Source organism: Rhodnius prolixus, unplaced genomic scaffold, assembly GCF_049639745.1.
Source record: "Rhodnius prolixus isolate KJV_2025 unplaced genomic scaffold, Rpr scaffold_7, whole genome shotgun sequence".
Lineage (NCBI taxonomy): Eukaryota > Metazoa > Arthropoda > Insecta > Hemiptera > Reduviidae > Rhodnius > Rhodnius prolixus.
In genome coordinates, this window is record NW_027411582.1 from 1,540,040 (window position 1) to 1,563,267 (window position 23,228).

The following is a 23,228-nucleotide window of genomic DNA, read 5'->3' on the forward strand; positions in this document are numbered from 1 at the left end:
GTATCTTGATTTTCTCAGTTGAATATCATCTTATACCCAGATCCTCCGCAAGAAAATAGTGAACCTCACTCTGAGTGGATTGCTAAATAATTAGAGCCCGCCAGATTGCGCCGGACAAAATTCCGTGAGAATTCTATCAGGGTAACAGACGGCTGAAGGAGCTATTGATCCCAAATATCATATAATATAGTGTTAAAAGTTTTAAAATGTCCAAGTATTTAATGGTTCATAATTAAATAAAATTCTTAATTTTTTTTCTTCTACTCGTATTCTAGATTTCTGTAATTTAAATTATATTAAAATATTTCAGTTTTATTTTACTTCCAGATACATTTATAAAAGGCTGTGGTTGAAACTAAAAAGGGAAACGCCCACTTTCTTGTTAAGGTTAAATATCTTACTATCTATCTGTATTCGTTGTTCTATATCTGTGTTTGGAACTGAATCTGCAAGGGCGACATGAAAATGTCGGTCGTTTATAAGCAGTCTGTGTTATTTATTTTATTTCTATCAATAATTGGTAGTGTTTTGTCGGGTGTGCCAGTTCTACTTTGGGAAGCGAGTTCAACAAGCGATAAACAAGATGTAATACCAGCTTTGTATCAATTAGATTCGGACGAATTTTCTAATCATATTATCAAAAAGATACATGTTCACAATCCTCTGATAGCGCTCTTTCTAGAAGAAACATTGAGTATGGAAGATTTCAGCTGGCAAGATGTACAGCAGCAAGGATCTTTCTCACAATTAAGGAATCTTACAAAAATGGCAGCAAAAACGGAATTCATACCTTCTGTTGAAAACCCATTAGATGCTATGAAAAGTTTAGTAGTAAGCAATAACTATCTGTGGAAAAAGTATGATAGAAATAATCTTCCAACAAAGGGTGGTGTACTGTTGGAGGTGAAAATGAAGGATCCATTAAGCAATGAAGATCGGCCAGCTTTATTGCGAAGACATGATGCAAATATTGCTGAAATTTACAGCCAACTATTAGCTAAACACAGCAGCATTATTGCTATTTTCACAGGTAAACAAAGTTCCTGGATGGAATTTGAAAGTAACCGGGTTAGGAGAGAAGCAGAAGAGAAAAATAACTCTTCTACTTCCAGTTCACCTGCTTCTCTGAACATTTTGAAAGGTAACATTAGCGACAAGAACTATGTAATTGATCCATTTGATAATCCTGTCATTACTGTCGGAAATGAAACTATTACTCTTACATCGCCCGATTGTGTGAGTATATTTTACTTATCTTAATGTTTTTAAATGAATAAGGCGGTGATTTTTTATTTACTTTGTTTTCAACAGTGCAAAATGGATGACCGTACTAACTATACAAGGTTAATATCTTCATATAAATATAACGATGGAAGTAAACTGATGAAGTTACGTTTTCGTTTTGAGAAAGAAGGTATGCTAACATTATTTAAGCTGTATTAAATTAAAGGATCAAGGTTATAGGTTTCACGTGAAAGTATAAAAATTTAAGTCTCTAACAGCTTTGACTGCTAATTGCGAACATTTCATATGTTTGGTTAATTTGGCTGGCAACAGATTTGTGGCCTTAAGAATCTACTTTTCAGTAATGTTTTAAAGTACTTGTTTTCGGAAGTACATGGACGTGAAAGGTCACCCCTGTTAAGAAAAAATTAAGATCAGAATATGTGAATGTAGGAAAAATAGAAATTCACATATTTAGGACACCCTAAATGGAATCACATCAAAGATATCAATAATCTGCAGTAAAGTAGAGGTAGCTAGTTGAAAAAAAGCGAGATAATGTGATTCCAATTTAAATATCTTTCGTTAAGGTTCAGCAGAAGAATGAAATCTGCAGTGAATTTCATGCAAAATTTTCTGGTTTGAGTGGGAATGTGGTAGTTATTTCCTCCAATAAGAGTCTTTGCTTTTAAAATTCATACTAATTTTAAAGAGACTCAATTATCACCATCTATTATCTTAAATAAACCAAATTTATACTTCTTAATACTTCAAATAACTTAGAGAATCGTTGGAAGCTGGCATTTGTGGAGTTTGAAGATGGTGCAGTCAAAGAAGAATTATACCCAGAAGCTGATATATCGGCCCCAATCGGTAAATCTTTTAAAACAACATCGCCTGTGGTGTTCAGGAGTAAGGATGAAAAAGATGTAGAATTGCGTTTTGGTGGACTTCAGGTTAATGTTATAATAAAAATCAAAGACTCGTTTAAGTTAATACGTATATTACAGTATTTATATAAGTTTCTTACCTGTTTAGGCGCAAGCTTTTATGACAGGCGTTGAATTTGGTGAAACTGCAAAAGCAAAAACTGTATTCTTCACTCCAGGCATATGGTCTGGTTTAATCGTAACCTTTATACTTGGTCTGATCCTCACCTGGGGTATTGTCATGCTGATGGATATAAGAACTATGGACAGATTTGATGATCCTAAGGGCAAAACTATACAAGCTGGCGGTGCAGATTAGGTGAAATGATAGAGGTAATCTTTTTATCATTTAGTAATATTCGGGTACAGGAAGATACCCTCTGTAGTCAGAGGTCATTTAGCAAAATTAGAATTATTTTCATTGAAATTTTTCTCCCAAAACTGTTAATCTATTAATCCTTAAACAAGCGTGTAATTAAGGATTACACGACTGGGCGCATGGTGAACTCAGTTCACGTTCACAAAAAATATGTCTAATTCCTTGCTTAACTGTAATTAACTGAATTTTCTATCGCTCTAAAAAAAAAAAACAGTGAAAAATTCATTCAGGAAAGTGTTGCTTCCTTCCGGTTAAGGGATATTGATCTCCAGGTTACAATCCAGGTTTCCTGGCAGGGCGCTATCTGAATATAAAGTTCCAGCTTTCTTGCCTAGTGAAAGAATTTAAAAATTATTGAAAGTTAAATCGGCATACATTGATACTAAAGATAAATACTGGAATGATAGCTTTAACGGAGAAGGCATTTGATAACCTTTTTTTTTTGTCAAATAAAACAAAGAAAATGCAGGATAGGGAACAGAATTTACCAGTGCTCCCCTGGAGGGTTAAGTGAAATTTCTCTCTGGTTGATTCTCAAATTTTTGCTGGGTCCACTACTAGAAGTTAAGTAATAAACGACTCTTGGACTGTTCCAGGATTTTCAGTTATGCTGGACAATACGCATGCGCATATTTTGAAAACCAATTTTTTCACAATATGGCGGCCACAAATTTTTGCAGCGTGAATGTTTTGAATAGTTTAAATTGATTAATGCTCCATTCTATTTCGGAGGAATACATTATTACTAATATAATAATTGTACACTATAATTTGGTTTAATTGTGTATTGTATATTGCTTATAAAGACAGTCTTTAGCAAGAGTTTGTCAAAACATTATTTAAACAGGATAAATAGTTAAGTCACCAAAAAAAAACTGAACAAACTAAGTTCCCTTCATGAAACAAAACTGCTGAATTCTATTATGCAGAATTGATAAATGTTTAAAAATTTATACATACCAAAAATCATCAGCAATTAACCTAGGTAATCAACCAAAAAAAATCTAGAACAACGCCATTCGAATATGATTTTCCCTAATTTTAGATGATTAATCTAGAAAATAATGATTTATATTAATAATTAATGGTATTAATTAATATTATTTATTTTATAACGAAGAAATTAACTGGACACCAAATAGTCATCATTGGAAGGACTTTTTTCCATAATGTTCACAGTTTTGGTATGTTTATTTACTTAATTACATAAAAGTGAAAGACAGCTGATTAATGGGCTTGATTTTCATTAAACTGTATTTTATAGTATTTCTTGGCCTTTTTTTTAATGCAATTTTTTTATTATTCAAGAAAAATAATAGGTATTGTTAAAATAATAAATAGTTTCTATTTAAACATAAAGTGTTCCATTCCCTAATTTATGTATGTTTTATGAAGGTACAGTTGTTATTTCATTTAATTCTTCATTTTAATGTAGATTTCATTTGTGATTTAATAATAAGTAAAAAAAAAAAATCTATAAACATTCCTTTTATTTGTGGTATTAGTAATAAAAGTTTGGATATTATTGTTGAATTAGCTTGGCCTCCCTAATGTTGGATTGTATAATTGTTTTTATCGTCATTTTATCAGTTCTTTGTGAAAACTTTTGGATTTTGGTTCATTAAGTTTCACGTCTTTAGTATAAGTTAAAAATTCCCTATTAGAACCTAAACCAATCTTTGAAGATGCTTGACAATATTGAACTGGCCACAACTACAATTACAAACGAGCATATGGCGGTTAAAATCAGTGATTATTTGGTTTATAAAAACACTTTTTGTACCATTTATTACTTTTGAAATAAAACAATTAATTTATGTTAAATGGAGAATTTATAATCATAAAATATTATGGAGTGGGGCTTCCATTCCTTACAAAACTAAACCTATAATTCTTGGTCTCAAGCCGTAAAACTAAATCAAAAAACTTGCTTTTATTTTCAATTTTTCATGCTACAGTTTTAGTATGAAAAAAAGATTATAGTTAATGCTAGTTTATGTACGCGTTATTTGGAGTAAAAAGATTGGTCTCTGTAGTATTTTATATATATAATGTATTTTCATATGCTACCATTTGAAATTGTAAACGTCAGCAAAAAATTGAAAATGTTAAAAGAGATTTTTTAGAATAACTTTAAATCATCCCAGTATGCCAGATTCAGCTAGTTAGGACTTCCGTGAATTTGGTTGATGACGATTTTATTTTTCGTTTACTTGGATATTGAAAGGATTCTGTTTCTTTCAGGGTTCCTATTCAGCATTATCCAACTATGTAACAAATTTTATAGATTAGTTCATCATGCTGCTCTTCAAGATGTTTTTTTTGGCTAATTAGTTGTTGTCTAGTTCATAATAACTCAAAATTTATAGCCAAATACTACGTAATAAGGCTAATAAGCTGGCTTTAAGCGTCCAGGCATCTCAATCGTCAAAATTAATCAATAATAATTGAATGGTTAACCTGGTAGATCAAAAAGGCAGAAAAATTGTCTGGACCTCTTTTTGGCTGCTAGGAAATTAGGTTAGTGATTAATCATTTATAAGCGCTTATTGTTTTGTACGCTAAGAAGGATTCGTTTCATATTGAATGTATCATAAATATGCACTAACGTGATTTTTAATCTGTTTTTTCACCAACTCATCACTTACCATGTTTCTTAGCGCTCTGCTCATCTTCACTCTAAGATAATTAAAAAGAAATAATAAATTTACAATCTGGAAAGTCACATTTTTTGTTTTTTTGTTTTCTTTTTTTGGCATTGGCTTCCGCCATACTGCCAGCATCGTCTAGGTGCTTATCACTAGAATATCACTCACTCTCCATTATTACTTACAAATTCATTCGCTTCACTCATTCATCCCTCTTCTATATACAACTATTTACATACAAACTTACAACTAATGGATGGATCAGTACTCTATATTCCTGCCATCCTTATAGCTTAACCGAAATTAAAATCACCGTAATCCTTCTGTAATCATTTCCTTGCATTCATTCTATAACTTTTAAATACATTCATATTTCATTGCTAGCTCTTCTATAGACTTAAGCACATATATGTTGGTGGAGAATATTATGTCTTCGTAGCGAAATGGTGCATCTAAGTACCTGTATATGTCGTCAAACATTCGTTTCCTTTCTACCACATAACGTGGACATATCACGCTTAAGAAGGATCACTAAGTTCATTCAAACTTGACCTATCCCCCCCAGCAGTCTCGCCATTTACTGGAGCTTCATTTTTTTCTGGATTGCTATACTTGTTTGGTTCTTGCCGGGCTGTCGAATCACAAAGTTTCACTTTTTATCTCTGCTTGACAGCCTCAGTTTTTTATATATATATATATATATATATATATATATATATATATATATATATATATATATATATATAAAGATTAATTTATTAACTTTTTTCACCAATTTATCCAATCTAGTTGTGGCAATTACAAAAATTTGGTTACTAGTGTTTCATCATCTTTGGGATAGCGGGATTGTTTTCGTATTAAATTGGTGTATAATAAATTTCAGGTGTATGTATTTAGTTATGTAAAAAAAATAATTATTATAATTTGTATATGTATAAGAGTAATTAATAAATAATTTCTCGTTTTAGGAAGATTAATTATTTTTGTTTCAATTGGTTGTAAATTTCATTTGTATTTCTTAGTATGTATATTTATTTGGAATTGTAAAAACAAATTAGAGTAAATGAAAAAAACGATAACAGAATAGCCGGTTAGTGCGATTGTATTCATGTACATTATGTTGTATTGTATTTATGTATAGGAACAAATTAGAAGTAAAATACTAGAAATTGTTAAAATTATAATTTATTTTAAATAAATTTTTGTTTAGTTTTTTCTGGAAATTAAATTTTGCAAAAACAATTTTGTTATATGTAGTTACCTACAAAACTTCAATGGTAGCTGGGACAAAAAGACAAAAAAAACTGAAATGTTACGTTTCGGACAGCTCTGTTCTTCTTCAGGAACTGTTTTGTGAGGAAGGGAAGATGAAATGTTAGATTAGATTAGGGTGGCCTCAAGGCCCACACCACTGCGACCCCTTTGGATCTATTGTGGCTCCCCTCACTCTAAAGCTCACCCTCCAGACCCGACCGTTTAATCAGACTCTTAATTCTGGAAAGTGACTCCTGGGGTAAAGCTCACCAGGCCTTGGTTTTTCCTCCCCCAGAGAAGTACAGTGGAGTCTCGGTTATCCGTCATGATCGGGACCGGACACGTGACGGATAGTCGAATAGACGGATAATAAAAAAAAAAACAGGAAAATTTCCAGATTCTTTTGTTTAACGTGTATAAAACTTTGTATTAACTGGTATACATATTTTATACGTTTATACGCTTAAGCCTTAAAGGGCAGCTATGTTTCATTATTCAATTCATTCTATTGTGTATTAAAATTAATGAATACAATGTCTGCAACATCTAATCGGTTTTGTGGCCGGTTTTGTTTCTGGTTGATCTTTTTAGGAGGAAAAACCCACAAACTGTGGAATGATGGACACGAGTATTTACCTAAAAGACAAAGGAAAAAATCTCAAAAGAAAGTTTTCTTTTTAAAATAATTTTTATTTTTATTTTTAAATACTGAGGAGAGTGACGGCGGTTAATTGGTGTAGACGGATAAAAGGGTGACGGATAACCGAGACTCCACTGTAACATCCTTAGCCCAGACAAGGCCCTTACACTGACACAACACGTGCTGAGTACCGTTTCCTCATCTTCCTGAGGAAACCTACAAAGGCTGTCTATCATCTGCCAGGCCCATGCGATGCACGTGTTTTCTGAGCCTGCAGAAGATGAAATGTTACTCCAAAAGATTTTTTTTTTTGTTAATTTTATAAAAACAATTTACCCATAATGAACCGCGACAACAAATGCTATAACTTAGTCGTTATAATGTTGGATTAAAAAACTTGGGAGTAAAACAAAAATTTGGCACTATATTACAATTATCTTTATACATACATTAAAAAAAAAAAAATGGCCACGAGATTAATGCCAGAAAAGTGAGCGGCTGGCTTGGAAACTGATCAAAACAGAACTTGATGAATAAACTTAAAATAAAATAAACTTATAAAGCAGTTTGAAGACCTCTTGCCAAATCTTTTATGAGTTAGGAAGGAAAATTAATTTAAGTTTTTTAAAAATATGTAAAATATTATTTTAATTTGTTTTTTTACATTCATGGAAACCATGATTTTTCTCTCTTACTTCGTAAGAAGAAATATTGCCATCATTACAGATTTTCCACTGAAAAAATATGCGTTGATTTGAGCACAAAGAAGGTTTTTATTAGTCGTCTGTTATCTGTTTTCTGGGATCAATTTAAAAAAAAAAAAAAGGATCGCAGATGATTTGAATTCGGTAGATAAAGACCAAAAGTTAACTTGATGAATAAGCATAATATAAAATAAAATAAACTTACAAAACCAATAAATCATAAACGTGCCATCAGAGAAAAAAATTGATCCTCCGGAAACGGCACTTATTCAAAAACGTATCTAATAATGTTCTTTAAACTTGAATGTACAAAAGGAATATCTAAAACTGTTCTTTCGAACCTTTTGTCAAAACACTTTTGGAGAAGGGTGATGTTTACGCTTTCCCCAAATATGCCATTTTAGTACAAATAAAGGTTTCACCATCAACATAATAATAATTAGAATTAAATTTATAAATCAAATTTAATTTTTTGAGGAAAATCAGGCAAGTCTCATTTATTAGAATTTTCTCAGAGATTTTTTTTGCGAAATAGTTTGCCATAATCATCGTAGATATTACGTAGGTCAGCATTTTTACCTAGGAGGATAATAAAATTTGAGCTCTCCTCAAAAATGTGACGTTTTGTCATTTGGTGCACGGTTCTGACACCCGTTCTGATCAGAACCAAATATTTGTTAAAATTCCCAGAATGAAAGAGGAGGAGTAAAGAACAATACTTTCGCGTTTTTTTTTCTAAACTTTCTAAATTTAGCCAGCCGTCAATATGTGTATTCATCATAACTCAAAAAATTTTAAATAATGAGAAATTTCTACTTTATATTTGTTTTAGGTGCTATCAGTGATCGTGACAATTAGCTTTTGGCCTAAAACAATGTTGCTGAAGTGCTGCTATTTAAAAAACAAACAAAAAAGTTTTAGTTTTTTGATATATTTAAGAAAATGGCTCGATCGATTTTCTTTAAATGACTCATGCTTATTGCTTACAAGTATAACTGTAAATTTTATCATGTACGCAACGAAATTCCTTTTGGAAACGGTGAAAAGCTGTTCTGGGGAGGTGGTGCGTTAAGCTTCACTTTAAAGGAACCTATAATGTTTCTGCATAACGTGCGTTTATTGAGCTTATATTAACAGGTAAAAATTAAAGTGTTTTAAGTCAAAATTTGAAGAAATTTAGTCGCACTTCACAGAATAAATATGATTTATGAAATTTTAAGTTTTAAGAAAATTTGTTTACGTCAACTGCGTTAAAAGAAAGTATTTATAACCCTTTTTGGGGTAATAAACTCGAAAGGTTATTATTTAATTTAATGTTGAGTTAAAATTTTAAAAGAGCCACAGGTAATGCGATGGATGTTTTTTGGATTACGTCAGCTTCTAAAGTGGGGAGAATGACGTCAATCGATGACGTCAGCCTATTTCCCTAACAATAAATTACGAAGCAGTTCTTTTCCTTGTTTGCCGATTTTTTTTTTTGAGGGGATAAAATTGTATTAAAATAAAATAAGTAAAATATTAGGGTAAAAAGATTTCCAAATTCTACTTTCAGGTGACAGTTTATTTCTAAAAAGTAGTAAGTTAATTTGGCCCAAGTAAAAGTGGAAACCGCGAAGTTCAGATCATTTATTATATAGAGAAGTTATATAACTTGTTAATCTAAAATTGAAATTAAACTGATTAAGAATACATAATATGAATTTATTAGCTACTATTTGAGCAAGTATGATTAAGCTTCAAATAAGTTTTGCGCATTCTCCCCCCACTACTTTTCAGTGGAGGTTCCCACCCTTTTCATGACGAAGTCATTACTAGGTTTGACGTGGCTGCTACGTATTTGCGCTGTTACCCAGTCCGCTTGCAGAAAACCTTGTGACGAGGTATACGTAACTGGTAAGTATTCAGATGATGGTAAAATACCGATGGACACACTTCTCTGACCGCCGACCCGCGCTCCTACCCCATTCTATATTATCTCTTACCTCATTCATTCGTCTTCTCTTTGTATAATTGTTTTGTTCGTGAAAAATTATTTAGAAACTAACCTACTGAAATGTGCTACGGATTTTGGATCCAATACAAGGTAAAAAAAAGAATCATGGCCGCCTTGTTTATCATTAAATAGTATTTATTATACTTAATAAATGAAATCGGAAAACTTAATAATGTCATTGCAACTTTTTGTGTGTACATCTGATGGAATAATAAGTGTTTCTAAGTGTAACTGCTTTGGCTAATGATTACGCGAGTTGACCTTGCCACTTATAGGTTATATCATCTTAGTCTATTTTTCCTTAACATCCATAAAAATAAGCATTATTTATTTATTTTTTTTTTTTTAAATAAAAAGTATATTCAATTAAAACTTTATCACTCTTTTTTTAACTATAAGCTCATTGTTACGCAATATTAGCTCATTTGATGAATTGTCAACAAATTAGTGTTAGATTAAATTAGTGTTCTGTTTGAAAAAAAGTTGAGTGTTAATAATCGTTTTGTTAATTTTATCTTTTACTCTCTTTTTTTAGATAAGGACTTTCAAGTTTTAAAATTTTAGTCTTATTATAATTGAATGATTCTTTCAAAGTAATTAATTTCAAATAATAGTTTTTATTATTAAATAGTTTTGACCGCGCACACAAGTGTAGAGATTAGGAAACGTAAGAGTTTTCAGGCTAACTTGTGATAAGTGAGACGTTGTCCAAGGTTATCAAGTTCTCGACCCTTTCTGGCTGCCTCGTTTAATTTTTTGATTTATTCTGGTATGTTTGGGAAAATTTAACTTAACCCTCCTAAGTTTTAACTAATGACAACTTGGTAAATGAGCTCTTATGGTTTAATAAAGTTTCAAGAGAGATAGTTTTGAATTTTTTTTTTTTCTAAAATGCATATCTTGTTCAAATTAATACCTTATCATATTTATTGAGATAGGAGTTCTTAATACAAGAATTTATTTTTATAAAAAGTATATCTAATAATATTTGCTTGCCATAATTATCTTTATTCGTTTTTGAGTCGTTTATGCCCTAAGAAAAGTGAATACATATCAAAGTATTTGATGATTCTTGTCCCACTCGTGTAGAACTTTTCTCAAATTAAACACTGATGAATTTTTCTTTTTGTTGTAAAAATTTTAAGGTTTGCAATTAATTGTTAAATTATGTGTGTTTAAATCTCTTGTTAAGGGATACTAAGTATTAATCGTTAACTTTTTAAATGTTTTAATTTTTTTTTTTGCTTTCAATTCAAGTGGTGGGAAGTAGACTAGTCACTTCTTCGAGACTCTTAGTGCTTCCTTAGGTATTCAACCTCCTTATTACGCGAATAACAACTCAGAATCTACATAATACCCTTAGTAATCGTAGTTTTTGAAGTACATAGTTCTATACTATGGAACTTTTTTGGATTTTAATGAACAAGTTTGCATGATTTAACACATTTCATTTTGCATTGAAACATCAAGTTACAGTAGAACTTTTAGAATGAATAAGTGGATTTTTACCACTGTATTTTTACTCTCTACCTGTGGAAATAGTTGACTCTGCAGGCTATGCGAGTGTTGTTAGTCTGTTCTTCAGGTGATCGTGATTCTTTGACATTTACATTTGTATTTACATTTCGTCTATAAGGACTAGTAAAGAAAATATTCTAAGGTATTGATAAATCACCCTAAAAACGGGTAGCTTTATTAAATCATAATCATTTTTTGTCACAGATACAGCGTAGGGTAGTTACTAATGGACGGTATGGTAGAAGAGAACGGAACTAACGGAAGCGCTACAGATCCACTGGCCACGGGACCTATTGCGGTCACTTCCGTCCAGTCGGTGATCCAAGCTAATCAACAGAGTGTCATACAAAGTGCTCAAACATCTATACCTCCAGTTTTGACAAAGGGCAATGTTATACTTGTTTCAAAACCAAATTCAGTTATACAAACTCCACAAGGACAATTGCAAACATTGCAAGTTGTAAGTTGATTACTTTCAATAAGATTACCATTTTTTATTTTTTTTTATTACCATGGTCCATAATGTGAATTGTATACAAGAATGTTCTGAAAGTTATTATTTAAACTCAAGATATTTGTTGTCTCTACTGTGACAAACTGTCTAATATGTGTTACTTATCAGTGCGATTTAGCGAAAACTTTTCAAGGGAATGTCGAATTCACCGTACAAACCTGATGAATCACTCTGTATGAGGAAAAAATTTAAAATTGTCAGAATGATAAAAGTTGTGATCATTTGCCTGTCGAGAGGAATGTGAAACCTCTTTGACCCTAACAATTTCCCAATAGAAAAGCCTAATCTGGTTTAGAACAGGGCGGGTAAAAAACAGAGCCCACAATGCGAGCGCGTTGAAGAAATATTCATTTACTTCAGTAATTTTATGTATACCGCACAATTTTCTAATGAATGAAAGATAATTCATTTTTTCCAAGGCTCATTTCATTGGATATCTCAGGTACTTGACCATCTCGTAGCCAAGTAACGTGCGGCATAGCATGGAATTGACACTTTCCCACTCATAGTTAGAGGATCAAGTCCTTTTCGCCATTCCGGCGCAAAATACCAGTTGGCGTATGTATCAACACATAGAACATTGCGGATTCTACAGCTCACTTATTCTGCCTAACTGGCAGTATACTTTGGGGCTATAAAGTGTTGTCTAACGCTGTTCTATAAATCTCCTGTGTAGGGGATCTTGCGTTTGTAGAGAAATCAGATGATAAAAATAGTCTCTTTTGTGAACTTAGTTTGCCGATTCATTGCACCACCAAGTCCCCGTCCCCAGTGCTTGAGAATGTCATCTTACTAGTCGCAGCTAATGTTTGCGATTGATGATGGTTTGAATCACATCTTTAAGAGGCCACAAACAGTATTATTTTCTTGATGTTTCTTTAGAAGATGTCACTAAAACGAGGTAGTATTTTTTTTTTTTTTTTAATTCCAATGTGATTTCTTTATTAAATTAGCTCAAATTTTTTATGACATTCAAGTGCTTATTGTGTCGTTTAAGACCTGCCATAAGAACCGAAAAGGTAGCCTTCTGAGCCATAAAGGTCCATCACGATTGGCGCTAACTGAGATTCTTAGGCCGTCCGAACAAATCTTACAGTAGGAGAAAGAGTTTTTTTTTTGCAATGAAGCTTGTTAATTAATGCTTATATTTGTTTCGGTTATTTCAGCTTCGTTTCTCAGGAACCTTACCTGGGTGAAACTTTACTTTTACGATGCAGCTTCTTTTTACGGCATGATACGCCAAAATTATGTAATTTATTTTAAAAAATTTATCCAATTGCCAGGATTAAATCTTAATTTTTATGTAAGAAGTACAAAAGCTCTTTTTGGGATGGTTTTCGTTCCCTTTGTACATTATTCCATATTATACTTCCTTTTCACCAGCACTGTCCACATCAATCTTCCAGCTTCCCTGGACGAAAGTATGACTATTCCACCTCTTGGGGGACTACCTTCCTAAAAGAATAGGTTTCTGAGTCATCTCTAATAAAGTAGCTAATTCTCTTCTTTTTTTTTTAACTTATAACAAAAATTGCAGGTAGTAGAAGCGGGTAGTGACGATAGTCTTTCAAACGAAGAAGACGCAACCACAAAGAAAAGAAGAGACATTCTTTCCAGGAGACCTTCATATAGGAAGATACTTAACGATCTTGGAGGTAGAATATATTTCAAATTTTATTCTTATATTTGAATATATTTATTGTTATGTTGTGGTTTCCGTTCTCTGTTTTGTTCAGCCACGTTACAATTATATTTACCTGAGTATCAGTCTGTCAGGCCTTCTCTCATGCAACTCGTTCTTGGGTTCTAAGGTTGCTCCGAAATGGCAAGTTTAGTCCAGCATCCCTAGAAGCTGTCATCTATAAACCACTCCCCCTTTTTCATTTTTTGTCACGGCAAATTTACCATCTTTCTATTTTGATTCAATTAAGTAAAAAATAAAATTAAAACCTACTTTTTTCAGGCGAGCTTTTCGTCCAATTACCGGATAGGTGTTGTTGCTGGAGATGGATAGTTAATATACATCTCTATAAATTCTTATTATTAACAATAAGATAAAATCCAAGGCCTACACCTGGAATCGCACCACAATTAATCTTAAAGTCTCTGACCGCTCGGCCATTGTGGCTTCTTTGATTGGTCCAATTCATACTAAGTTTTAGATCGAAAAACTTGCCCAGCTTGATAGCTAGAATATTGTACCTACATGATTTTATAAGCATCATATAGCTCAACATATATTTCAAATGTTATATTTTAAAATTTATACCAGCAAAGTAACAAGGCTCACCTTTTAACATTTTATACATTTCAATTGACTATTTATAACATTAGTCAATATTTGTACAGTTGTTTGATCACCTTTTTTTCACCCAAAATTCATCTGATTTTTTGTTCTATTCATATTATTAATTATATTTTTATCTATTATAATATTTATATTTATTCTATAATTATTTTGAGTACATTAAATTAAATTTTGGTTTTTATTCATGTTTTTTTTTCTTCTTACAGGAACTAAAGTTGAATCTTCGGGTTCAGATTGTGACTCAAATTTAGATAGTGAACTGTCTTCGCACTCGCTTCCTACGCATTACCAAACAGGTGAGTTTCGAAGTTTTTCAAGGATTACTTAATGGAAAGTTAATATATTTTCAATGGTTTCTCTCGTATAGGTCTTTGTGTTATTTATATTTTTGTTTTTTTTTAATGATTGATCAATAACTATTTTAAGTGATCCCAGCTGGAACGCTGCAGTTAACGAGCCAAGGAGAAGGTATACATACGTTAACAATGACTAACTCCACTACTGCAGGTGGCACCATTGTACAGTACACCCAGGGTCAAGATGAGTTTTATGTTCCCGGCGAAATAGGTAAGCATCGAGATTACTTTATTTATTTATTTAATAGTACGGGGCGGATGTTGGTTTATAATAGTAGTGGTTTATAATAAGTGTGGATTCGTAAGCAGGAAATCCCGCGTGTAGTTACATTTGATTTGTTAGAAAAGATAGTAAAGTACGAGGTCTGTAAATTAAGTAAAGAGACTGATTTTTTAAAAAAAAAAAATTATTCAAAAAGAATTACAATTCTATATTGTCACCTTCAAAAAAACTTCCTTCTGAAGCCACACAGCGCTGGGGACGTTTCTTCCACTCCTCATAGTAGTGCTCGAACTTCGTTACTGGAATAGCCTTCAACTGGACGGTTACAGCCGTTTGAATGTTTTCGACTGTCCCAAAGTGAGTTCCCTTGAGGTGATTTTTCAACCTTCGGGAAGAGAAAAAAGTCACAAGGACTCGAAGTCAGCGCGAATAAGGAGGCTGAGGAGCCACAGGAATGTTTTTACTGGCCCAAAAACTCTGGTTTATTGAAATTGCTGTTGAGACAAGGAGCATGCTGATTTGTTTTTTCGATATCCACGGAATCGTCCACAAAGAGTTTCTACCTCAAGGTGAAACGGTCAATCAACACTTTTACCGAGAGGTTCTTGAAAAACTTCGAAAAAAAGTCATTCTTGTGAGACCAAACATCAAGAACAAGTGGGTGTTGCATCACGATAACGCTCCTTGTCACACAGCAATTTCGTATGATAACTAATTGATAGTAGGACTTAAGCCCCGCCTTCAAAAAATAGGCGATTACTTTACTGATAGTTTACCTTGTAATTAAAATTTTTGTCTGTTATTACTTACTGCCTTCTACTGTAAGCGAGAGTAAGGGTTCACCTCCCCAGACATCCTATTGTACACCACCAGAATGAATAGTTATTGCAAAACTTAAGTATACAAACGAGCCAAAACGTCTCTTTCAGAATAATAGTGTTGTTGAACTCGAATTTTCTTATCCTCTCTACATCTACTAGTTCAGGTTGTCTTCTACCTAAGCTGTTTTTTTTACTTGCATGCATCTGATGCGAGATTGGAAAATTATATTAGTTAAATATTTTATTACATAGAATGTAAACTAGGAAATATTGCAATTAAAGTCTTGATATTTTTCCCGTAGTTGTTACCCAGAATGCAAGCATTGGTGGTCAGACCATTATTGCTGAAGATCAGGCAAGGAAAAGGGAAATGAGACTTCTTAAGAACAGGTATTCAAATTGATTACAATCTGTTTTAAACAATATATATTGTTAAGGGCTCATTGTTGCGATTGCAAGTTAGTAATAAAACTGATTTTTCTGGGGGGAAAAAATAGCCTTTTGTGAGAGACTTTTAAGATATGGGTATGTGGGTACTTCAATCTATTATGACAACTTTCTGAAATAATTTGATGAATAAAATTTAAAACAAAGAGAAGGAAAAAATTTAGAAATGAAAAACAGGATTACGATCCGAAGAATAGAATTGCTAATGAAGGAATGATGATGCTCTATAACAGGGGTGGGCAATCTTTTACTGTAAAGGGCCACATAGCGGTATTGGTTTTTTTTTATATATCACTATAAAATAAATAACTAGAGAAGAAGCAAAAATCCGTAGCTTTGACGGCGAGAACACGCTTTGTGTCGGTGTAAAAATGGCGTACTAAAAGTCGAGTGATCATACAAAGAAAGAGCGCGGATTACTAATATAAGATTTGAACGCTGAGACAATAATTGTCTACTAGCGAAAATTACCAAACTTTATTAACATAAAATTTGAAATATTTTATGATTTAAGTTTTTTATTATTTGCCGTTTTGTGCCGCGGGCCGCACTTTGCCCATCCCTGCTCTATAACGATCCAAGTAATGAGTAACCGGGTTTCATAGATAAACTGAAAGATTTCTGAAAGAGATTATTTGAAACTTGCTGCAAATAATCCAAAATAAATTCCTCAGACTTGCAACAACTTCCCCCCGCTACAGACCGTATTATAGATTTACACTCTCAGCACCAACATGGACTATGTAGAACAGTACATAAAGTACCTCGCTACAGGTTTCTTCAGTAAGTTGTGCATCAAGTCAACAACCACCTCTGCAGACTAATAGGGGACTATAATGTGGACACGGTGCACAGGCACAGGAGAATTAGGGACTCCCTGAATTGAAATCTTTCTTATAAGCTGGGGGGTTTTTCATTGTTTTTCCCCTTAGTATATAATTTAATTTCATTTCATTTGTTTGTACAGAAACTATGTCAGGAGGTTATAGTACTTAACTGGCACTCCAATCTATATATTTTGTATGTGAAATAAACATTTTTTATCTATCTATTAGTTGAAACAAAAAGACATGGCAATTGCGATCAATGAAGAATAGGTTCATTTTTTTTTTTTTTTTTTTTGCGCATCAACAGCTGAGGTCATTAGCGCCCGGAGCTTTTTCCAGTGCACTGCCGGCCTCCGGACAGTGTTCTCTCGTTACAGACAACACTGTCCATCACCGGACAGTGAGCTGTAAGAAGCTCCTAGGAAGAGAAAATCTAAGGGTCAGCTGCTGGAGAATAGGTTCATCTATTTCAAAAAAGTGTTATTACGAGGAAACACTGTAAAACCGTGCGTCCGGATATTTTTTTATATTAAAACATTCACATTTGTTAGAATATTTTTCTGCTCGTCATTAAATCAATGAAAATATTTCTATAAACTTTTTTTTTTTTCTTTTTATTTACAATCTTTTTCACCTACATCCATTATTTACTTTTTGCAATGATTAGTCTTTCGAATGTACCAAGTTATTCCACTTCATTTCTCTCAATATAAGTAAATCATTTTACATGTACTAGTTTTTATGGTCCGCCCAAATTTTTTTAGCCTCTTTTTTTTGAAAAGATTGTAATTTTAACGTGATGTTTCTTGGTCCTTTGACAGGGAAGCTGCCAGAGAATGTAGGAGGAAAAAGAAAGAATATATAAAATGCCTTGAAAATAGAGTAGCAGTCTTGGAGAATCAAAATAAAGCGCTAATAGAAGAATTGAAATCTTTGAAAGAACTTTATTGTCAACAAAAAGCGGAATAGTGATTGACTTTTTATATATATATGTATAATTTATTAATAATTGTAAATAGTGTATACTAATTTAAAAAAAAACTAAAAGTTTTTGGTGAAAAAGTCTGTATAATCAAAGAGAGGGGACTCTTTTATATGTATTTGTAAGTAGTATGCACCTGCGCATAAGCACCAATCCAACGTTACTAACAAAACACACGTACCACTTAAATCTTTTATAACTGATTTTTTGTTTTTTCTTTTCGATCATTGGCTGCTATGTTCTTAAATTATGTAATAGTTAATTGTAATGCTACATTTCTTGTTTTTTTTTAAAAAAAGTGTGTGGTAATGGTGTGTTATGATATTGAAACTAAACATGGCGATAGTTCTACTTCCCTAAGCTGAACCGGCTGTTTGATGTTAGCCCTTACCAATTTGCGTTAAAAACAATATATCGATCGATATATTCGATCGATCGATTGCGAATGATACCATCACTCACTGCTACTTCCATTATGATGTATTTTTCTTATTCAATTGTTTGAGATTTTTTTTTATTTTTTATTACTTTAAAGTGTTCCGGTCAATGTCATACTCAGATCAAAACAGATCCCCTATTTGTTTGAAGTTCAAGAGTACTCAGTAAATAGCAAAATGCAGACGGAATTTATGTTTTTCGTTTGTGTTCCAAATATTTTGCTAGATAGTTCTGGCTAGTCGACCTTACTTGACATCCTGGAACTTTTGCTAAACATTTAAAAATGTTTTTAGGGAAAAATTATTATTTTTTTTATAATAAACATCTTGACGTCTCCAAATCTTAACCAAATCTAAACAGTTAGTCACAATTATTAGTAGATATTTAAAATTAAATTTTACTGAGAAGGTTAACAATAAAAACTAAAATTTAAATACAATGACAAATAAATAATAATTTAAAAAAAATAATTATCATATAAACGAAATACTAACTCACTTTTAATCCCGCGTGTAGTTTTTATTTCTTTTACAAAATGTGAACTGTAAAGTATTGCTTCTATCGCCTCCATCAGCGACACCTAATTCTGTAGTTAGTGAGTTGGTACTTTTGATCTAACTGTCCCATTGATGTGTGGCTCTCTCCTGAATTGCAGTTCCTATAAAGAAAGCCATCTCTAACAACTGCATATTATTCATCAGAAGAGGTCTTCTCTTTTAAATCTGTCCTGGGAAGCTTGGGGTTTTTAATTTTCCTTTTTCTTTGCATTAAACTATGTTTATTTAGAAATTTAGTTTTGCTAAACCCGTGTTTTGAAATATATAACCCTTTCAAGAACATTTAAGAAATCTTACACTAGTTTCATAGATATCTTGTTTCTATCCGCGTTATCTAACCTTAGAAGCAGATCGCTAGCTCTTATTACATTCCAGAGGAGGAATCCCATGTGTTTGGTCCATTCTTTCGCACACCGTTACCACACTAGCAATACTTTTGAAGATCAATGAAAATTTTGGAAATGTATTGATATTAGCAGCAAATTTTAATAATTTTTCAGTTTTACTCGTCAATATTTTCTTCTCCTTTATTATCAAACTTCTTGTGGGTTTTTGTTTTTTGTCTTTTAAGTTTGTCTAAGCTTATTTAGCTCTAGGTGGGCTTACGTGCGCAACAAACAAGTTTGTGAGCGCTGATTTGAATTTAGAAGAGTTCAAAGATTAAAAAAATAAATAATGTTGCAAATTATGTTTAGAAATTATTTGATTAGATTTGCACTACTTTTTTATTAAAAAAAAAACTAAAATATACAAAAGAGTAGAAGTTAAAATTGTTTTGTTGTAGAAATTTTACAGCGAAACTTTACGAATAACAAAAATATTCCAGAGCAAAAACATAGATACTTTTGATACAGTAACTATTTATATTCATGTTCTAAGTTGTAGTTACACATACTTAATGATCAATACAACTTCTGCAATTTTTTTCCGTGGTCATAGAATGTAATGGGAAACAAGATACCAGCTAGGTCCACCAAATGCGGTTTTACTAGTAAAAATTGTTTCTAGACGTAAATGATTTGCAAAATTGTATTCTGGGTAGTTCTAGTTTTTAAAATTTACTTTATTACTTGATCCGTAATTTCTATTTTAAAGTTAGAAAAGATGGGAAGTACTTTGGTAGTAATAAACTTGCGATGATGTACTTTACACTTAAAAAGGGTTTAATTTAAAGATTGTAAACCATTTTTTTCTCCAACAACGATTTCTTAAGATAAGTGTACTCCATAAGAGAATGAATTTTTAACAAAGCTTCTATTATCCCATGCTATCATTACCATGTCATGGAAAATTTCAGTTCAGGGGAGCCAGAATTTAGGGAAACCCTGCCTCTCAATGCCTAGTGTGCTGCTCAGAGTTTTAACAGCCTGTCCTGTACCAATTGCCCTTAGGGAAACTACACGGCACCTCTTTTTGTTCGCTAGTACCAAATGGAGGAAGGATTGTCAGAGAGGTTGCTTCTTAATAATATCAAATGTTACTATCTTTCTTCGTTAAAAAAAAACTTTTTGCTCTGGTTAAAGAAACGATTGGAGAAAAATTTGGGCTTTACTCCATGTTTAGCTTAAAGAGGTGAATTGTGTATTATTTATGAACATAAGTCGTCATTCCAAGGGTGTGAATTAACCTTTAAATGTACTACCCAGAAGGCTTTAAAAACAGTGTTGATCATTTCTACAATTAATTACTTGAAATTAACTTTTTTTGTTTTAAATGCTCTTAAATAATTTTTAAATCTACTAAAACAGCGTATTTTTTAATGTAATAAATGTAGATGTACAAATTTCTCTTATATCGTACTTAATATTGTACTTTTTATTGTTTAAATGTTGAATATTTAAAAAAAAAAGAAGGGATGCCGGCTCACACGAACCTAAATAGCTTAGACGTAGATATAGTAGTAATCTCATTTTTTTTTTTTCTTTTTTTATGGTTATTATAAATAATTCCTATATTATTAAAAAAAAATTAAATAAAATACAAATATGTTAAGTGAAAATTTAGTTACCACGTGGGAATTATTATTTTAGAGCTACCTCGAGTTTGAAAAAAAAAAATAGGTTGGGGGGGTTGACGAAAGTTATATAATTGTGATGGTAGCATTGCTTAGTTTTTATTATGTTAACCTCGACAATATTTACCCCCATTGTTTCTTTTTATTTTTATGTAAATGTTTGTATATATTTAAAAGTAACTTTTTTTAGGTTATCAATTCTATTTTGTGCAAATTTATATTGTGTATATTTGTTTAAAGAAAGAGAAAGAGAGAAAGAAAGGAATTTCTTCAAGTCGTAGGTGTATAACTTAATTTTTTAATTAGTTCTTCTTTTTTTTAAGGGCCAATGTCTGTGTTGCTTTTTTCCTTATCCTTACGAAAAAGGAATACTTTGTTATATATTTTACCAAGTTTAGTTTAAAAAACATTAGAATTTCTTAAATTTTATTTTGTGGAAAAAATATATTATGAGAATATAGTTTTTAAAAAAAACAACCAGAAATTCGTAGATACAAAAGTAGTTTGGTTGCACACTCAAGTGCCTTAATTATTAAGAAAAAAGTGAATTGTAATTTAAAAAAACAAATGAATGCCAGAGCTTTTTTTATTTTATTTAAGTATAAGCAAATTAAAGATAAAAGAGGAAATTAAGTTTTACAAAAAATGCCGAAAATAATTGCTTAAACTTAAAATATGAAAAAAGATGTTACCATTTGTTACGTCAGGTTATATACTATGTAAATGATTGAAATAAGGAAATTGTATCAGCGTAATTTTTCTTTTGTAGTTTTCGTAATGTATTTCTTCTTTTTTTTTGACGAGTTGTAGCTTTCTCCAATTGACAACTGGAATATTTGCAATTAAAATTATTTTTTAAGTTCAATGACGATTAGGAATCGAATGTCTTGGTAGAATACGATTGAAGGTTTGAACTATGAAAACCTTTTTAGCTGCTTTGTGATTGTATAGCGCATGAATGAATTTCAGAATTTAGTAAACATTTTTCTTTATTGAATATACCGATAGAAATCTTGTGGTCCCCAAAAAAAGGTTAGAATCGGGTAAATAAAACCACATATTTTTTAAATTAACAATTCATTTTCATTACCTATCTTTTTTCTGAAACTAAAACCCTTTTTTTTTGTATTTTAACTATTTCATTGTGGAACCTTAACTTTAGATATTGACGAAGCAAGGAAGCCAAGTAAGTTTGCTTTCACATTTTTTGTCAAAATGTAAAACAAAAACCTATCAATTTTAGGGCACCCAATTACCCTGTCTCTGAGATCCGCGCATATAATGCCTTCCTGCTGGATGTGCCTCGGTAGCCGTACGGGTTAGGCTGGAAACATAGTGGAGCGGCGGGCAAAGCGGCGATGATAGCGAAGAGGAAAGCGGCAAAAACAAAAACTAGAAATAGATAGAGTTGCTCTATCTTCGCTTTGCTCGCCACTATGCGCGGTCCCATATGTTTATTACTTGTGTTTGATTTCGCCGCTTCGCTCTTCGCTATCATCGCCGCTTTGCTCGCCGCTCCACTATGTTTCCAGCCTTAGAATCAGAGACTCGCAAAGCTTGTATATTGTGGGACTGGTTTTGGTTCCAGGTCCTACGTAAGTCGTGGATTTTATTTAATGGATAATACAAGGTAGTATAGGTGCTATTCCTTCTCCGTTTACGACACCTCAATGGTAGTTACGAAAAAATCGCTTGAAAAAATATGATTCACATTTTTTTATCTTCCTATCAGATGCCCATCTCTAACACAATAAAATCTATAGTAATTAAGTCCAGCAAGAATTTCCTAGTTTTTAATATCTTATTAAGCTATTTGTATTATAGTATTAAACTATAATTTAAATGAAAAAATTACTGATACTGTTTCCTTGAGTTAACAGTTTTCTTAGGTTCCTCCCTCATTAAGGTTAAAAAATGTAGGAGGCAATCAATTATGATTTATACTATTAATCACCGACATAAATGAAAATCATGTTTCTGTCCAAAATGTTAAAATGAAAAACAAATACTATATTTTTAATGAGATTTTTTTTTTTTTAATGAAATATATGATGTTATTTATAAAGTTAAGTAAAAAAAAAAAATCGAAGAAACTTGCATGACTGAATGTTAAAAATAATAAAATTCTCTTTTTATAAAATTTTAATTCGCCCCAACACATACACAATAAATTTTTTGTCACGCCATTTTTTTTTTTTTTGTACATAAAAGATTTTATGTATAATATAACTATTGGAGAAAAACAAAATTAAATTCCTAAAAAAATAAAACTGTTTAAAACAAAAAAATAAAATGCATATTAAAAAAAAAGACCATGTTACGATGGTACTGGTTTTTTGGTTTGTATAGAAAATAAAACCTATATTTGATATAAATGTAAATAGCCTTACTGTTGTACAACCTGTTTTTTTTTTACTCTCTTTTCCTGTTAGAGTGATCGAATTCAATTTGA

General features: G+C 31.8%; 2 protein-coding genes across 6 annotated transcripts; both read left to right on the forward strand.

Moving 5' to 3' along the window:
• The first annotated feature begins 352 nt into the window (after positions 1-352).
• On the forward strand, positions 353-6,422 carry VhaAC45 (Vacuolar H[+] ATPase AC45 accessory subunit). 2 transcript variants are annotated; one of them, XM_074113314.1, is made up of 5 exons: positions 353-1,236; positions 1,312-1,414; positions 2,008-2,180; positions 2,263-2,486; positions 3,653-6,422. In XM_074113314.1, the coding sequence occupies exons 1-4, from the start codon at positions 460-462 to the stop codon at positions 2,470-2,472; spliced, it is 1,263 nt and encodes a 420-aa protein (XP_073969415.1). In that variant the 5' UTR covers positions 353-459; the 3' UTR covers positions 2,473-2,486; positions 3,653-6,422. The 2 variants fall into 2 exon arrangements, with proteins under 2 accessions (XP_073969415.1, XP_073969414.1); XM_074113313.1 differs by having other exon boundaries at positions 354-1,236; positions 3,129-6,422.
• Positions 6,423-9,513: 3,091 nt separating this feature from the next.
• LOC141446683 (cAMP-responsive element modulator-like) lies at positions 9,514-23,157 on the forward strand. 4 transcript variants are annotated; one of them, XM_074113341.1, is made up of 8 exons: positions 9,514-9,671; positions 11,494-11,749; positions 13,341-13,458; positions 14,318-14,407; positions 14,538-14,678; positions 15,814-15,901; positions 17,607-22,099; positions 22,315-23,157. In XM_074113341.1, the coding sequence occupies exons 2-7, from the start codon at positions 11,516-11,518 to the stop codon at positions 17,752-17,754; spliced, it is 819 nt and encodes a 272-aa protein (XP_073969442.1). In that variant the 5' UTR covers positions 9,514-9,671; positions 11,494-11,515; the 3' UTR covers positions 17,755-22,099; positions 22,315-23,157. The 4 variants fall into 4 exon arrangements, with proteins under 4 accessions (XP_073969442.1, XP_073969441.1, XP_073969444.1 ...); XM_074113340.1 differs by lacking the exon at positions 9,514-9,671 and adding an exon at positions 9,678-9,861; XM_074113343.1 differs by lacking the exon at positions 9,514-9,671 and adding an exon at positions 9,678-9,861 and having other exon boundaries at positions 14,547-14,678.
• The last annotated feature ends 71 nt before the right edge of the window (positions 23,158-23,228 follow it).

Excerpts from the sequence above, each read along its gene's own strand:
- VhaAC45 (XM_074113314.1), top strand. The coding sequence starts at position 460 with ATGAAAATGTCGGTCGTTTATAAGCAGTCTGTGTTATTTATTTTATTT. Across the intron at positions 1,415-2,007 it reads TTTTCGTTTTGAGAAAGAAG|AGAATCGTTGGAAGCTGGCA; the intron begins GTATGCTAACAT and ends CAAATAACTTAG. Across the intron at positions 2,181-2,262 it reads TGCGTTTTGGTGGACTTCAG|GCGCAAGCTTTTATGACAGG; the intron begins GTTAATGTTATA and ends TTACCTGTTTAG.
- LOC141446683 (XM_074113341.1), top strand. The coding sequence starts at position 11,516 with ATGGACGGTATGGTAGAAGAGAACGGAACTAACGGAAGCGCTACAGAT. Across the intron at positions 11,750-13,340 it reads AATTGCAAACATTGCAAGTT|GTAGTAGAAGCGGGTAGTGA; the intron begins GTAAGTTGATTA and ends CAAAAATTGCAG. Across the intron at positions 13,459-14,317 it reads GATACTTAACGATCTTGGAG|GAACTAAAGTTGAATCTTCG; the intron begins GTAGAATATATT and ends TTCTTCTTACAG.